Source organism: Nicotiana attenuata, chromosome 7 (genome assembly GCF_001879085.1).
Source record: "Nicotiana attenuata strain UT chromosome 7, NIATTr2, whole genome shotgun sequence".
NCBI classification, from domain to species: domain Eukaryota; kingdom Viridiplantae; phylum Streptophyta; class Magnoliopsida; order Solanales; family Solanaceae; genus Nicotiana; species Nicotiana attenuata.
The window spans coordinates 21,213,712-21,231,335 of NC_031995.1; the positions used below are offsets into that span (position 1 = coordinate 21,213,712).

Here is a 17,624-nt window from a genome sequence, read left to right on the forward strand (position 1 = left end):
CATGAACAATTTGAGGATTCTTCCAATCATGAAACAAACGAACAATCCGAGGAACAAGGCAAGAACATATAAATTTTATTTCGTTAAATTAGCAAACAATATGGACGTGATATATGGTGATTATTCTTACTTAATATTAATGCAGGTCCTTCTGACGAAAAAAGAAAAAGAGGAAAAACTTTGATGCCAAATGTTCATGGTAGGAAAGAGCGCAAGCTAATTGTGCTAAACGAGAACAATCAACCCATAGGTCCTACTGGTGATGTTGTAGCAGAGTTGGGTAGCTTCCTCGGTACATTGGCAAGGAATGCGGCCTTTTGTCCTCTTAATGTGTTTAATTGGAGAAAACTTCAAACAAAAGAAGATATGTGGATATATATCAAGGTTTTAAGTTCGCAATATTCTGTGTAGATATTTTATATTTTTACACTAACCTAACTGTACCAAATTAAATTTGTAGGGAAAATATGATATTCCTGATGCTACAGAAAGGTGGCTTTTTGATTCAATTCAGAATGCTTGGAGAAAGTGTAAGAATCAACTATTTAACGACCATTATAAACCATATGAGAATGACGAGCTTCGAATGGAGAAAAGGCTGGTTGATGTTCCTGAATCTCAATTTAGGGATCTTCTTAATTATTGAAACTCTGATGCCTACAAGGTAAAACTAAGTATTGTCCCATGATTTGCTGAGAATGTCTGGTTTATGTTTAATTAGAAATCACTTTATTATTTTTATACATCAAATGCACTTAGGTTACATAACCTAGTGCAAAATTTAAGCTTCATTTGAATCTGTTGGGACAACTGAACTTGACAACTTTATATTTATTGGCCGATTTGCAGAAAATGTCCCAAACCAATACCGAGAATCATAAAAAGTTGAAATATCCACACACTGCTGGCAAAAGAAGTTTTGCTCGAATATGCGAGGTTTGATATTTTTTTTCTTATTATTATTCTTTTAAATATGAACTTATTAACTTTAGTCCAATATATTTTTATACCACTTTTTATATAATCAGGAAAAAAAGAAAGAAACTTCTGAGCCTCTATCAAGCAAGGACCTCTTTGTGGCTACGAGAAAAAGAAAAGTTGATCGAGTATACAAGGCCTCGTATGCAGATACTCTTAATAAAATTGTACGAGTTATTAATTTAAAGTTTGTTGTTATCATTTGTCCGTTCTTAGTTATTGACTTAGTGTCATATACTTTCTGATTTAATAATGACTCAATTTGGTCTTGTAGGCTGAAATGGAAAGACTACAATCAACACAAGAAAGTGAAGATGGCAGTCAATCAGTTGATGCATTTGCATCAGTCATGGGACCTGAGCATCCAGGTCGCATAAGATTGTATGGACGTGGGGTTACCAAGACCTCCTTAAAAAGAAAAGTGGGAGATTTGGGACCCTCAAGTTCTACTGATGAGGTGATGCAGCAAAAATTGGAGGAAATGGAAGAAAGGATGCAGCAAAGATTGCAGGAAAAGTTCAATGCACAAAAAGATGCCATGGAACTACAAGTTGCAGTTAAAATCATTTCACAACTTAAGCATCTGAATCCAGATTTACGAGTTGATCCCAGCATGCTAGGTTTCAATGCTTGTTCACCTGGAGAAGCTTCCTCTGCCAAACAAGCTGCTGTGCAACTAATAAATCGCCTATCTACTGGGAGTAATAATCAAGGTCAGTGCATCTTTCTTTGTTTGTTTCTTCCTTTCTTCTTCTCCTCCTTCTGCTTCTTTTTTAAAGTTACACTTAAACTTATTCGGCTTAGCTATAACCTTTTATAAAGAGAATAATTGGCTTATAATATCAACACATGTTGCTTCCTCAGACATGTTGCTTCCTCTTTATCTTGGTTTTCTGTACAAAGCCATCTAGATTGAAGGCTTCTGTCAACTAGCTATAGTTGAGCTTCTGTTAACTCTTCTCTCGTTTTCCCTTTGTTACATTGGTCCCAAGAAAGTCTTATAAGGGCATTCTTCAAAAGGATGCAAAATTTGCCTTTTCTGTTAAATCTTGGATGCAAATCTACACTGTAAAAACAGTGCTCTTCATGTTGTTGTTGTTGACATACATCAGGCTTTATATGTGGCATATGATCTAGTATATTGTAAAAAATCCACTTTTCAATGAAGGAGTAATTGAAAAAGAACTGAAAACTTATCAACATGCTTAAATGCAGCCTTCACAAGCTGCAAGCAGTGGTTATCATCTAAAAACAACCACTATTTTCTGTCAATTCCTTGCATATCTATCAAAAAAATTCCAGAAAATACACATGAATGTGATGGTTCAAAATTCAAAACCGCTGGAGAACATGTTAGGAAAATTGTAATAGCTGTTGTCTGAAGATAAATNTGGCCATTTATTATCCCTTCCATTTAGTCAAAAAGTTATAGCAAGATTCAAGTAAAGTTGCCCATCTTTGTTTACTTTCGCCTTTCCTTATCGAGAGCTGAGTTACGGTTTAGTTATTCTTGACCAATCGTTGACTTGATCCTTGGCCAGGTTATGAAAGTGATAGTAGCTCTGGTAAACCTACAATTCGTGCTCAGCTTGCTAAGTTGGTTGGAGATCGAGATGATGACTTCAGCATTCCCTTGGGTAAGAATCTTAAGAAGGTCAGCGCCAAGTTCTTAACTGTTTCACAGAAGAGAAACATCAAAAAGACAAAGCCTACTTGAATGAAGTTTCTCAGAGGAATGACTCAGTATTCTTTGCTACAATTGGAGCATTCGTCATCCTTCCTACCCCTTGTCATTTTAGGAATTGCAATTGCGAACAGGTTATGTGCAGCTATTTCCATGACTTGTATAAATACATTGTATAAAAGATACACTGTTTCTGTTACTAAATATAGTGAAAACTATATAAATTTGTTAGAAAGTCCTGCTAATTCTCGAGANGCGATCCGCATTTATTCGTACAGAATGAATACCATTCGCTTGAATTGGGGTAATGCCTGACTTCTGCTCCTAATGGGAGTCTATTAGTAATAATCTAAAGAGCTACTGATAGAATATGAGAAATATAGATGGACGATGTACTAGCACCAACTTGTACAGAAAATGAAATACTCGTGCGTATGGCTTTTTGGTGCAACCTAGAGGATGTTAGAGTCTTAGAGATGAGAATAGCATGCTTGATTTCTTTGATTCACTACAAAACTATAAATGTTAACCATAAACTACTTTCATTCTTATTATATCCAACATCAACTTATCAACTTTTCAAGTCATGTTGAACTTTCGTTGACACTAAGAACAGATCTCTTCTCTAATGATTTTATAATTTTTTCTCAATGCAAAAATTGCTTTACTATTTGTAACTCTTTGATTTCATCCCCTTTAAGTTTTGGTCATGTCAAATTAGTATGTATCTTGGTTTATTGAGTTAATTTTGTTGATTACTTTTGTCGTATAGGATTTTCATGTATAGGATTTTATTGAGTTAATAGGATTTTCATGGTGAAGGATTTTCCTCTAGAATTACACCTCATCAAAGCAATAATGATGAAGGTTCTAACATGCGTGATGATATTGATGGATTACTTCATGATACATTCAGAAATGTAGAAGGTGAACCGGTACAAGAAGAAGGGATGAGAGAGGCTCTATCTGAAGATGCTAAGAAATTTTTTAAATTATTAGAGGAAGGGAAACAAGAGTTATATCCCGGGTGTGAAAACTTTAGTAAACTGAGTTTCACCATCCGGTTGTACTTGTTTAAGTCTTTGCATGGGTTGAGTAATGTAGCCTTTTCAGACTTGTTAGAGTTGTTAAAAGAGGAATTTCCTTTTGCTAAGCTGCCAGAGTCTTTCAACAATGCTAAAAATATGATAAAAGATGTGGGTCTTCATTATGAAAAAATACATGCATGTCCTAATGATTGCATGCTATTTTGGAATAACAATGCAAAGGCTGATAATTGCTCTATTTGTGGGTCTTCTAGATGGAAAAGTTGTAATCGTGCCTTGACTAATACAAGTTTTAAAGTTCCTGCAAAGGTTTTAAGGTACTTTCCCTTGAAGCCTAGGCTTCAGAGGATATTCATGTGTCCTGAAACAGCTATTGCAATGAGATGGCATGCTAATGAACGGCCTAATGATGGGAATATGAGGCATCCTGCTGATGGAGAAGCTTGGAAGGATTTCGATTCTCTACATCCTGACTTCTCCAAAGATCCACGTAATGTTAGGTTGGGTCTTTCAAGTGATGGTTTCAACCTATTTCGAACCATGAGCATATCTCATAGCACGTGGCCTGTCATGTTAATGAACTATAATTTATCACCATGGATTTGCATGAAGCCAGAATATATCATGTTGTCAATGATCATTCCAGGTCCTTCATCTCCAGGAAATGATATAGATGTGTACTTACAACCACTTATTGCAGAATTAAAGGAACTATGGGAAACTGGGATAGAAACATATGATGCTGAGACAAAGCAAACATTTCAAATGCGTGCAGCCTTGTTGTGGACAGTTAGTGATTTTCCGGCATTAGCAATGCTTTCAAGATGGAGCACCAAGGGGAGGTTGGCATGCCCTACTTGTAATTATGACACATGCTCTCTATATCTCAAACACAGTCATAAGATGTGTTACATGGGCCATCGAAGATTTTTGCCTCATAATCATCCTTTGCGGAAAGATAAGAAGTCATTTGATGGTAAGGAGGAACATAGACCTACACCTACTCCTTTGTCGGGTGTAGAAGTGTTTCAAGAGTTGCTTGAATTCAACAATGTTTTTGGAAAGGGCAAAAAGAAAAGATCTCTGGATAACGAGGGTCCGTGGAAAAAAAGATCATTTTTTTGAATTGCCATATTGGGCGTATAATAAATTGAGGCACAATCTTGATGTGATGCACATCGAGAAAAATATTTGCAACAGTTTGCATGGTACTTAATTGGAAATAGAAAAAAAGTCAAAGGATCATGTAAATGCTCGCTATGACTTACAAGAAATTGGGATACGAAAGGAGTTACAACCAAGAGAAGATGATGATGGAACAGTGAGTTTGGCTAAAGCTTGTTTCTACATGGAACCAAAACAGAAAAATTTATTTTGTACCGTCATAAAAAATGCCAAGTTACCAAAAGGTTGTGCTTCAAACATTTCAAAATGCATGCAAATGAAGGAGATGAAAATATCAAGGTACAAGAGTCATGAAGCTCATTTTATAATGCATTACTTTGTAACGACCCGGCCGGTCGTTTTTGGAATTTCCGCCCAGATCCCCCATTAACTGCTTCCCCTAAGTTCATTTCTGCTAGTTTGGTTTGTCGGGACGTTCGGTGTTGAGTTTTGGAAAGTTTTGGGACACTTAGTCCCTAAATGAGAGCTTAAGTGTTGAAAAATGGTCCGTAATCGGAACAGTGTGAAGTCGACCTCGGAATGGAAATCTGATGGTTCTGTTAGCTCCGTTAGGTTATTTCGGGGTTGGGAGCGTGTTCGGAATGTTATTTGGAGGTCCGTAGCTCATTTAGGCTTGAAATGCCGAAGTTTGGATTTTTGAAGCTTCCGGTCCGATAGTGAGTTTTTGATCCGAGGGTTGGATTTGAATTCCGGAAGTTGCTGTAGCTCCGTCATGTCATTTGGGATGTGTGTGCAAAATTTCAGGTCATTCGAACGAGGTTTGGTTAGGTTTTTGATCGAAAGCGTATTTGGTTAGAATTTGAAGTTCTTAGGCTTGAATTCTTGATTTAATCGGGTTTCCGGTGTTGTTTGAGGTGTTTTGAGGATTGGTGCAAGTTCGAATAAGGTATTAGGTGGTAGTGGTGCTTTTGGTTGAGGCCCCGGGGGCCTCGGGATGATTTCGGGTGGTTAACGGGGAAATTTTCTAAGTTGTTGCAGCTGGTATGTTTTCCCTTCTGGTATTTTCGCTTCTGCGGTTTGGGAACCGCAAAAGCAGAGCCGCAGAAGCGGCTTCCTCATCGCAGAAGCGATTTTTGGCTTCCCCTCAGAGACTGCAGAAGCGGTCATCTTTCCGCAGAAGCGGAACCGCTGGAGCGGTCATGTGTCCGCAAAAGCGGAATTTCTTTCTTTAATGAGAAACCGCAGAAGCGGTTATTTTGCCGCTTAAGCGGGACCGCAGAAGCGGTCCCTTGTCCGCAGAAGCGGAAATGTCTGGGCAGAAATAGGAAATTTAGAGGGTTTAATTTCATAAGTTTGAAAATCAATTTTGAGCTCGGGCAAGGGCGATTCTGAGAGGATTTTGGAGAGGAGATCACTGGGTAACGTTTCTTTGGTCCCTTCTTGTTATATTTCATCATTTTATAGTTAAATACACCATTGGAATTTGAATTTAGGATCAAAAATTGGAAGAAACTTCATAGACCTAATTATTGAGTTTTGAGTGGGCAATTGACCTCCGATTTGGGAGACTTTTATATGGTTAGACTCGTGAGAGTACGAGGGTTTTGAAAATGTGAAAATTATTCGATTCCGAGACGTTGGCTGGAGGGGCGTTTTGGTCATTTTACCTATTTTTGCGCCCTAGCTGTAAATTTAATAGTGGAATCAGTTGTTTGCAATATTACTTACGATATGTAATTGAATTGAATAGATTTAGGCCATTTGGAGTCGGATACTCGTGGCAAAAGTGTGATTTCGAGTTGATTTTGGTGCCGATTCGAGGTAAGTGGCTTGTCTAACCTTGTGTGGGGGACCATTTCCCTTAGGATTTGTTATTTGTTGATTTGAGTGCCTTGTTCGCGAGGTGACGGGCGCGTACTTGAGCCAGTTGTTGAAAATCCGGCTTCCTTAAGATATTGAGATTGAGTTCCTTTCATATTTGCTTTATTCTACTTGCAATTATAACCTGTGCTAGATTAGAAAAGCATGTTTAGTTGATTTAACTTGCCTAATTGTTTAAGTTGCCTTGACTGTACTACGTGAAGCATGCTAGGCTAGTACTACCTGATGTTTGTCTTTGGTACTTCATTTTTGAATATCTTCTGGTTGTGGTTGCGCATTTACATTGGGACTACGGATGTGGGATTCCGGTAGCTCCCCCCCTTGTTTGTTTACTTTGGGACTGCGGGTTCGATTCCCGATAGATCCCCCTGCACATTGATAGTTGGACTACGGGACGGTATCCCGGGAGATCCTTCGGATATACNTATTCCCCCTACATCCCCGCCCCCCCCCCCCCGAAATTTTGGTAACCCGCCAAATGAACCCCATTTTTTAAATATTTTTGATTAATTTTAATTATGTAAAAGTTAAAACCCCTTTTCCCAGNAGTAACTATATATCATGTGTTATTAACAAAATTCTCCCATAAAAATATTTTAATAGATCATATGTTTGTCAATTTTTTCAATTTTTACTAAACATATATTTACTTATAAAAAATTTGACAAAGTAAGATTGAAATAATATTCATGTTACAAAAAAATCCGAGAACCCCGACAAAACAGAACCAATCCAAACTGATATAATTGATTTAATTTGGTTTTAATAAAAATCGAATCAACCCGATCCATATACACCCTTACTTCTAACTAATAATGTACTGTAGTTTAGAGTAAGCAAGTGTTTAAGCCTGCAATCTTGGGTTAGAATATGAAGTGACTAGGAGGTCCGTATAGAGCAGGAGTTGGCACATGGGAGCCAATGATGCCAATTCACCCAAAGTTGTTAAAATGTCACATGTAATCCAAGCACCACAGTCCACCTTGGTATAATGACTTTTAAACCAAATTGCAATCAAAAGCTTAGGTAGTTTGTCAGCTAAATAAGATTAGTAATACTTAAGGGTGTGATTGAATGGTCAATGATATTAAAATGGACCATGTGAGACTATGGTTCAAATTCAGTTAAGACAAAAGACGTGAGGTGATTTCTGCTAATTTATCTAAATCGTAATGGATAGAATTACGTGATATCTATGCTGGTGAAGGTAGCAACCAGGGTGATTAGTCGAGTTGTGCACAATTGTCTCGACACCACTGTTACTATTGAGTAAAGCAAAATTTCCTTAAATATAGTGAATTAACAAATAGGTAAAGCAAACTTTGGAAAGGACGAAAGCAGTTCTGATTAATTAACATGAATAATAGAACCTTAGGCCAAGAGGAGAAGTGATTCCCAAAGTCGAAAGCGCCTATAATCAAGTACGTAATGGAGAAAAAACATAGTCTCATTTCCATAGGTAAAAATTAACGGTTGCTTTAACCACCAGCGCAATGACTTTCCTTTTTGGTAGTGAAGAGAAGGTACCACAGTTGTGTTGATAGGATAAATATGTCAAATCAAGAATTATCATATCAATTTTGGAAATGAGAAGAGAAGTTAATTAATCATTACCCTTAACCAAAAGAAATCATTGCAAGTTGGAACCGAAATTAAACGAATAATAGGTGTTCTATAAAATGGATAACAAAAAAGAAATTAAAATCGAAAACAGTAAGCAAAAACATGGGTGCCTAATTCAAATAATTCATATTCTGGAAGAAAAAAAAAACACAAATAATTGAGATAGAAACAGGAAAACGTACACAGGTAGCTAATTCCCCTTTTTCGACTTAATTTATCATAGTGTCTTTTTTTAAGTTTTTATGCATTAATTTAGTAGTTAGAAAACTAAGGCTACAAGAGCTGACGAAAAAGTGGATTACCTTGTAACATACGAGTGAGGATGTCAAAATTGACCTAAAGCCATATCACACGTTCAATTTGTCCAAAATCTAACGAGCCGGGCAATATGTATTTTACTAGAAAATTTGTACGACCTTATTGAACTTACGAAATAATCTTTCCAGATGCATGAACAAAGAAATAAATTCTTGTAAAACCTCAAATATTGAGAATACTCCACACATATTAAATGCAAGGACCATAACACCTAAAATGTGGGAAAAAATTCATGGATAGGAAAGTAAAGGAATTGCAAAATAGTACTCCCTCCGGTCCAAAATAAGTGATTTTTTGGATATTTTCACACAGATTAAGAAATCCACCTTTTAACATTAATTAGCAATGGAATTGACCATATTAACCTTTACTATCTCACATAAACACTCCTAACACATATTCCAACACTATTTACTCCAAGGACAATGTAAGAAAAAAATAATTAATTCATTCTTGAAATCTGGAAAAATCACTTATTTTGGACCACAAGAAAAAGGCCAAAAAGTCACTTATTTTGGACCGGAAAGAGTAATTGCAAACATCTAGGAATGTGTGTGTGAATACTTAAGATACATATATAAAGTACACAAGATCTGACAAAGAAAAAGATGAATTGCCTTATTAAATGTAAATGCTTTCTCAATGTTGATTTATCTTTTATAATAATCAAGCATCAATTTATTCTATTTTCCTCCATTAAAACTATAAAACCTTCAATTTCACAATGTGATGGACTTCGTATTCGCATTCTCAAAAACTTCATTGATACGGAGTTCTCCTTAAATAAATTCCACTTCAAATTAATGATGAGTATACATAAGCAGGGATCCAAACTTGTATTTGAGTGTCATTTGACTCATTTTTCAATATTAACATATCAATTTCACCATAATTTGCAAGTGAGGATATTAAAGCTTAAACTTCTTCAAGCATTAAATCTCCCTACCACAACAAAGATAATATTATTCAAGAAAAAACATAAATATTGAGAGATATAAATACATATACTTCATGCATCGCTTACGCATATTAATATTCTGCTAATTTAATCGATTTGTTAATTCTTAGGAGTAGAATTAAACACCGACAAAAGTTCGCCGTCATATTCCGATCAATTTTTCTAGCCTTTTAAATAGATGACCGGATAATATTTATACGATAAGCCGAGCTCTTCAATAAGTAAAATACTAAGGTAAATCACAAGGAAAAAGAAGAGAAACAGATCCGCATACACAAAACAACTGATCGATGATGAATTCTCCCGATTATGTTTTCAAAATCTCATCACCGCAAAATGCTTAAAATCAAATAGATAATCATCAGTTAGTTAATTATTTTTGAATAGAAATGGTAATAGTTAACAGATTCAACGATAAGGAAATACACTTGACCAATTTAAAACTAAAGCATGTAAAATATAGAATCATACCAAAAAAAACAAAAGAAACAACAACAACAATCCAGTAAAATCCCACGAGTGGGGTCTGGGAGGGTAGTGTATACGCAGACCTTACCCCTACCCTGAAGGGGTAGAGAGGCTGTTTCGAAAGACCCTCGGCTCAAGATAATAAAAAGAAGACAAAAGGAGAGGATATTAGATTCATCACGGAGATCATAGGAAAAATAGGAACATAAAATGCAGAAGAAAAATGCAAATCAAAAACGGTGGTTAGTAAATGGATCCAACGTCGAAAAAGAAAATAGTAAGACATGACATTGCCCCTAGCTCTCTTAGACAAAACCCTAGCGGACTAGGCTCACAAAGGTACAAAGTAACGTAAGACTCAACTACCGCCTAGCCTACAACCGTAATACTCGACCTCCACAACGTCCTATCAAGTGTCATGTCCTCGAAAATCTGAAGTCTCGCCATATCCTGCCTGATTACCTATCCCCAATACTTCTTAGGCCGCCCTATACCTCTTCTCGTGCCTTCCACAACCAGCCGCTCACACCTCCTTACAGGAGCATCTGGGCTTCTCCTTTGTACATGCCCAAACCATCTGAGCCTCGTTTCCCCCATGTTGTCCTCAATGGGAGCCACGTGCACCTTCTCGCGAATATCATCATTCGTAATCTTATCCATCCTAGTGTGCCCGCAAATCCACCTCAACATCCTCATTTGTGCTACTTTCATCTTTTGGATATGTGAGTTCTTAACAGGCCAACACTCAGCCCCATGCATCATGGCCGATCTAACCACCGCTTTGTAGAACTTACCTTTGAGTATCGTTGGCACTCTCTTGTCACACAAGACTCCAGATGCTAACCTCCACTTCATCCATCCTCCCCCAATACGGTGTGTGACATCCTCGTCGATCTCCCCTCCCCCGTGGATAACCGAACCAAGGTACTTGAAGCTGCCTTTACTTGGGATAACCTGTGACTCAAGCCTCACATCGACGTCCACTTCCCCCGGCTCAACGCTGAACTTACACTCGAGGTATTATGTCTTCGTTCTGCTTAGCTTGAAACCCTTAAACTCAAGAGTCTGTCTCTAAACTTCTAATCTCTCGTTAACACCGGCTCGTGACTCATCAATCAGAACTATGTCATCGGCGAATAGCATGCACCATGGCACCTCCCCTTGAATATGGTTTGTTATCGCATCCATCACCAGGGCAAATAAGAATGGACTGAGCGAAGAGCCTTGGTGTAGCCCCATTTCCACCGGAAAATGCTCAGAGTCGCCTCCTACTGTCCTAAGCCGATTCTTAACCCCATCATACATGTCCTTAATTGCCATAATATAAGGAACCGAAACACCTTTTGCCTCCAAGAATCTCCAGAGAACTTCTCTAGGAACCTTGCCATACGCTTTCTCTAGGTCAATAAACACCATGTGCAGATCCTTCTTTCTCTCTCTGTACAGTTCCACCAACCTCCTAACAAGGTGTACAGCTTCTGTGGTGGAACGGCCCGGCATGAACCCGAACTGGTTATCGGATACAAACGTTGTCATCCTCACCCTCGCTTCAACCACCCTCTCCCAAACTTTCATGGTATGACTCAATAATTTGATACCCCTATAGTAGTTACAACTCTGGATATCACCTTTGTTCTTATACAATGGAACCACCGTACTCCACCTCCACCCATCCGGCATCCTCTTGGCCTTAAAAAATAACATTAAACAACCCAGTCAACCACTCCACACCTGCTCTTCCTACACACTTCCAAAATTCTACTGGAATCTCGTCTGGCCCGGTCGCTCTGCCCCTACTCATCTTACGCATAGCCCCAACGAACTCCTCGACCTCGAGACGCCTGCAGTGCCCGAGGTCACGGTGACTTTCGGGATGCTCCAATTCGCCTAGAACAATATCACGATCCCCTTTTTCATTCAGAAGTTTATAAAAGTAAGTCTGTCATCTCCTCTTAATCTGGGCATCTTCCACCAGTACTCTACCATCTTCGTCCTTGATGCATCTCACTTGGTCCAAATCTCAAGCCTTCCTCTCTCTCATCTTGGCCAGCCGGAATAACTTCTTCTCCCCGCCTTTTTGCCCCAGTTCCTCATACATGCGACAATAAGCCGCAGTCTTAGCCTCCGAGACCGACATTTTAGCTTCCTTCCTAGCTACCTTTTATCTCTCCATGCATGCTCGCCTCTCCTCCTCACCTATGCTCCCAACTAACTTCAGGTATGCCGCCTTCTTCGCTTCCACTTTACCTTGGACCACTTCATTCCACCACCAGTCTCCTTTGTGCCCACCAGAGACACCGGTCGAGACCCCTAACACCTCTCTCACAGACTCCCTTATGCAGTCTGCTGTCGTTGACCACATAGTGTTCGCATCCCCACTGCTCCTCCAAGATCCCATAGCTAACAACCGGCACTCCAACTCTTGGGCTTTATCCTTAGTCAAGGCTCCCCACCTGATTCTTGGTTTTCCCCGAGCAGACCTTTTCCTCCTCTTTAACTTAATACCATCGTCTAGCACCAAAAGTCTATGCTGCGACGCAAGTGTCTCACTCGGAATCACCTTGCAGTCCTTGCACAACCCGCGGTCACACCTCTTGAGAAGGAGAGAGTCAATCTGGGTCTCCGCTACCGCATTTCGAAAAGTAATCAAATGCTCTTTCCTCTTCGGGAATCTAGAGTTCGCAATCACCAACCCAAAAGCCTCCGCGAAGTCCAACAGCGATGTACCTCCTCCGTTCCTCTCCCCAAAACCAAATCCTCCATGCACCTCGCCATAACCACCTGCGGTTGCCCCAATATGACCATTGAAATCCCCTCCTAACATTGTTAATCTTTTGTTAATAAGATTAATAAAAGAATACCAATAAGTAGAGAGAGTGTGCATCATTATTAATCTTTTGTTAATAAGAATACCAAAAAGCACTCTCGAAGATGATTCGACACTTTTCTGCATCATATAACGTTTATATATAATTAATAGGATGAACACACGTTCCACTACTAAAAAACGGCCAATTTCCAACTGAAATTTTCGACGGAGAAAAGTAGTCGAAAATTTCCGACGGAATCGGTCGAAAAATACATAAAAATTTATTTTTTAATTTTTAATAATAGTTACGACTAATATTTCGTCTATATCCGTAGTAAATTTTGGCGAAAAATTCCGCATCACTGTTAGCGACCAATTCGGTCGGAAATAATTTTTTTTTTTTTAAAAAAAATGTGACTGGTACGGTAGGAAATTTTTAGTAAAACGAGGTTGACTGCTTTGACTAAATTACCGACCGAATCAGTCGGAATGGTTTTTTAAAAACGCTACCAGCGAACATCTTTCTTTTCCTTTCCCTCTTTTCTTCCTTATCCCTTCTCTTTCTCACTCAAACTTCCCCTACCCAAAGCCACCGCTGCCACCAACCAGTGGCACTCGCCAGCATCGCTGAAGCTCCATCGAGACTCCGTCTCCGCTGCCACCAACCCGTTGAAGCTCCATCTCCACTGCCAGGTAAGTTTTCTTTGGCCGTTTAAAATATTTGTTGAATCACATCACATTTGTGTGTCTCTAATTTTTTTTTCCGAGCTAATTAGTACTAATAAGAAAATTAAGAGTTTTTCTTGCATTTTGCATAGAAAATTTCCTCACCCCTCCAATATGCGAAAAATAAAAAAATATTAAGACCAAACTATCAATTTCTGGGTTTAAAAAAAATGAGAACTTTAAAGGTTGGTATTGTTGGTTTAAGTTGTGTTAATGGTTGGCATTGTTGAATTTGTTAACGTATTGTTAATTTAGATTGTGATAATGTATTATTGGTTCATATTATTGTATTAATGTATCGTTGGTTTAGATTGTTGTTAATGTATTGTTGGTCGGTATTTATTTGTTTGTGATAGTTTGACAGGTGGTGTGGCTCGAAATTGGGCAGAATTCTGCCCAGTTTTATACAAAATTCCGACGGAAATGGTCGGACAGCTCCTCAGATTTAACCATAAATTCTCAGATTTCCGACTTATTCGGTCGGAAATGTAAAAAAAAATTAATATTCAGAAATTTCCGACGGATTCCGACGGAAATTAAATAAAATTTAGTTTTTAATTATTAATTTCTAACTAATTCGGTCGGAAATTCAACAAAAAAAATGAATATTCAATATTTTTTAACGGATTCCATCGGAAATTAAATAAAATGTAATTTTTAATTATTAATTTTACTTGTATTATTACGACCGATTCAGTCGGTAAATTTCGACCACTTTAGTCGGAAACGTAAATTATTTGGTTGTCTGACCTTGTTGAAATTTACGACCACTTTGGTCGAAAATCACCGACAAATTTGGTCGGAAATTGTTTTCCGACCGACCAATTTCGGTCAGAAAGTAGTCGGAAATACGTGATTTTCGACCGAATTCCGATCGTTTTGACCGTCGGAAATCTGCCATTTTCTAGTAGTGTTCATGAACCTAGTATTAGAAGAAAAATGAGGAAAACAGAGACATTTATAGGAAAAGAAAATAAATTATAACACAACAATATGGACGAATATATAGGGTATATTTGATCTTCTGCAGTTTTTATAGACATGACATAAGGAAAAAGTGTAATTAATTTGGCTGAACACGTTCATGCCTCACGTAGTTGAAGAAAACAAAAGAATTTTTTTAGGAAAAGACACAAATAAAGATAAGTAATAAGGATTGGTTTAAAACGGTTGTTTTTGGGAGATTTGTGAAACGGTGCATTATCTCTTTCTTTATCTATTAAAGAGATGCAGTTAAAGCTTTAATTGTTTGGAAAAATTGCTTGAAACGGTGCTTTAGTTGTAATTAAACCTTAATTTTTTAAATTTATCAATTGAGTATTGTATTTAAATGAGAGGAAAAATCCAAAAAACTGAGAAATTAGATAAATATATTTCCTAGTTGATGAGAGGTGCCAAGTCAGCATTCCTTGACCCTCTTTTATATATATATATATATATATATATATATATATATAGATTGACCCGTACGAATGCCTAGAAAGTCAATCTCATACAATCGATGCATTTATAGTACTAGTTTTTGACACGTGTGATGCACGTGTGTCCCATATTAATCAATATAATTTATTTTAAACAACATAAATATTAATACAAACAAAAATTTGAAGCTTAAAAAGTGCAAGGTCAATTAGCAAAATGTGTGGCCAAATTGAATCTCATCATAGTTAATCCATTTGACACTGGCCAAAGAACAAGGGTAAAAAAAAATTTAAAACACCTCTATCATGCACCACAGTTCAAGTTGTTATTCTTTATTTTTGGCCCAAGTAAAGGTTAGTTTTGAAGATTGACAAAGGAACTCGGACATAAACCAGGTCCATCTCAGTGGAGCACAGATGTGGATAGACTTGAGCATGTGGGATGCACGTGAATAAGATAAACCTAACTTGACAGATTTGATATCTCCTGATCCCGATCGAAAAGGTTGCATAATTGATAAGGACGAGGACTCCTTACTCAAAGAGAACACGGCTTAAGAAAGGGAAGGAGTTAGAGGTTGAGATCAACTAGAACTCTTCCTCCAAGGAAGAGTAGCATTAGAATTCTAGTCAATCTCTATTTACTAACTCTATAAATATCAGTGTTGTTCTCTTTTACAGATAACGGACATAAGCGGAAGGTAAACGTGAATTGAGAGCAAAATAGCAAGGCAATTTCGCAAGCAGTTCGTGTGTAATTCAAGTGTGCAAACCTGAAGCTACATGACCAGATAGAAGAAACAGTTCCAAGTGTCTGTCTTTTATTCTAGTTCAATTATAGTAGGTGTTTTCATATTGTACTTTTCAGCTTTATCTAGAGGCAATTGTAATAGGTACTCAGTGTATTCAAGTTAGAGTTAACTTGAAGTTGTCACAACAGTTAAAGGCTGTGTGCTACAACGGGATTAGAGTTAGTCCTAGGTTTACAAAAGAGTTTTTGTAAATACAGTTTTTGGCTCAGTGAAGTGGAGAGTTTGGGAAAATCCTACTGGAAAGTAGGTTGTGGTTTTTTCACCTTTTGAGCCAGGTGTTTTCCACGTAAAATACTTGTGTTCTTTACTTTCCGCATTTACTATTTCTGCAATAGGAGGTTAAGGAACACTTGGAAGAACTAGATCCTTCCATAATCAGTTTAAGCAAAAACTTGGTTACCATACAAATCACCCCCCCCCCCCTCTTGTGTGGTATTGAAGTATAAAACAACAATTGGTATCAGAGCGGGTTATCCTTGAAGAGGCTAACACCTTAGGAACAGATCAAATGAGTGCACCACCTGGAAACTCGGAAAGGCAATCCACTGCTAGGCCTCCACTCTTTAATGACCAGTACTACTCCTGATGGAAAAACAGGATGAGAGATCACATCATCGGAGAAGAGTATGAGCTATGGGATATTGTCACTGATGGTCCCTTGGCTACCATGAAGAAGAATGCTGAAGGAGTAGACGTACCAAAAACAAGAGTTGACTGCAATGTTGAGGACTTGAGAAAGTGGGAAAAGAATGCTAAGGCCAAGAAATGTCTTGTGCGTGGACTTGTTCCAGATGAGTACAGTAGAATTCAAAGCTGTACCACTGCTAAGAAAATCTGGGACACTCTGCAAGTGGCTCATGAAGGAACTCCTCAAGTGAAGAGGTCAAGAGGAACACTGTTGTATTCTCAATGTGAGAATTTCACCATGAAGGAAGGAGAAATCATCCAAGAGATGTATACAAGGTTCACCACAATAACAAATAAACTTAATTCTCTAGGAAGGGTTATTCTTGAGGAAGACAAAGTTGAGAAAATTCTGACAAGGGTTTTGCCAGTCACTTGGGAAAGCAAAATCACTGCAATTCAGGAATCAAAATTGCCACTCTTAAGTTGGATGAGCTAATTGGAAATCTTACTGCTTATGAACTGAGAAGGCAAACCATGAAGATGGATGCACCTAAGAAGGAAAGGAGCCTGGCACTCATAATCACTGAAGGCGCTAATCTAGAAGAGGATGAAATGGCTATGATCACAAAGGACTTCAAGAAGTATCTAATGAGAGGAAAGGGTTCTTCAAGAGGTGCAAGCTAAAACAAACCAAGGGTTCCTGAAAAACAGACCAACGAGGGTTGCTACAAGTGTGGGAAGACTGATCACCACATCAAAAACTGTCCTTAGTGGGAAATTGAATAGAAGAAGGATAGGGCTGAACGAAGGAACAGGAAGAAGGAACAGGTTCATCCCAAGAAGAACAAGGGATCAACAAAGGCTATGGTTGCTGCCTGGGGAGAAAGTTCAGATGAAGATTCAGAGGATGAAGATGGAGATGAACAAGCACTTATGGCCATTGGAGAATCTGACGAGGAATCTGAGGTAAGTATAATTCATCTCAAAAACAAGATTAAGTTTTTGTCCAAAGAAAGTCTATCTGAGTTACTTCTTGATTTCATTGATGAATCTGAGGTCATAAATAATGAAAAGGAACAGCTGTCTAAAGAGTGTGTGATATTGAGAGCTAAGTGTAAGAATCTAGAACTTAGGGCTAGTGAAAGTGA

At 38.0% G+C, this 17,624-nt stretch overlaps 2 protein-coding genes across 2 annotated transcripts; both read left to right on the top strand.

The window, feature by feature from the left end:
- LOC109229893 lies at positions 853 to 2,695 on the top strand. Its single transcript, XM_019395441.1, has 4 exons — positions 853 to 936; positions 1,029 to 1,145; positions 1,253 to 1,691; positions 2,520 to 2,695. The coding sequence occupies exons 1-4, from the start codon at positions 853 to 855 to the stop codon at positions 2,693 to 2,695; spliced, it is 816 nt and encodes a 271-aa protein (XP_019250986.1).
- On the top strand, positions 3,538 to 4,833 carry LOC109229894. Its single transcript, XM_019395442.1, has one exon. It carries the CDS (start codon positions 3,538 to 3,540, stop codon positions 4,831 to 4,833), a length of 1,296 nt encoding a protein of 431 aa, XP_019250987.1.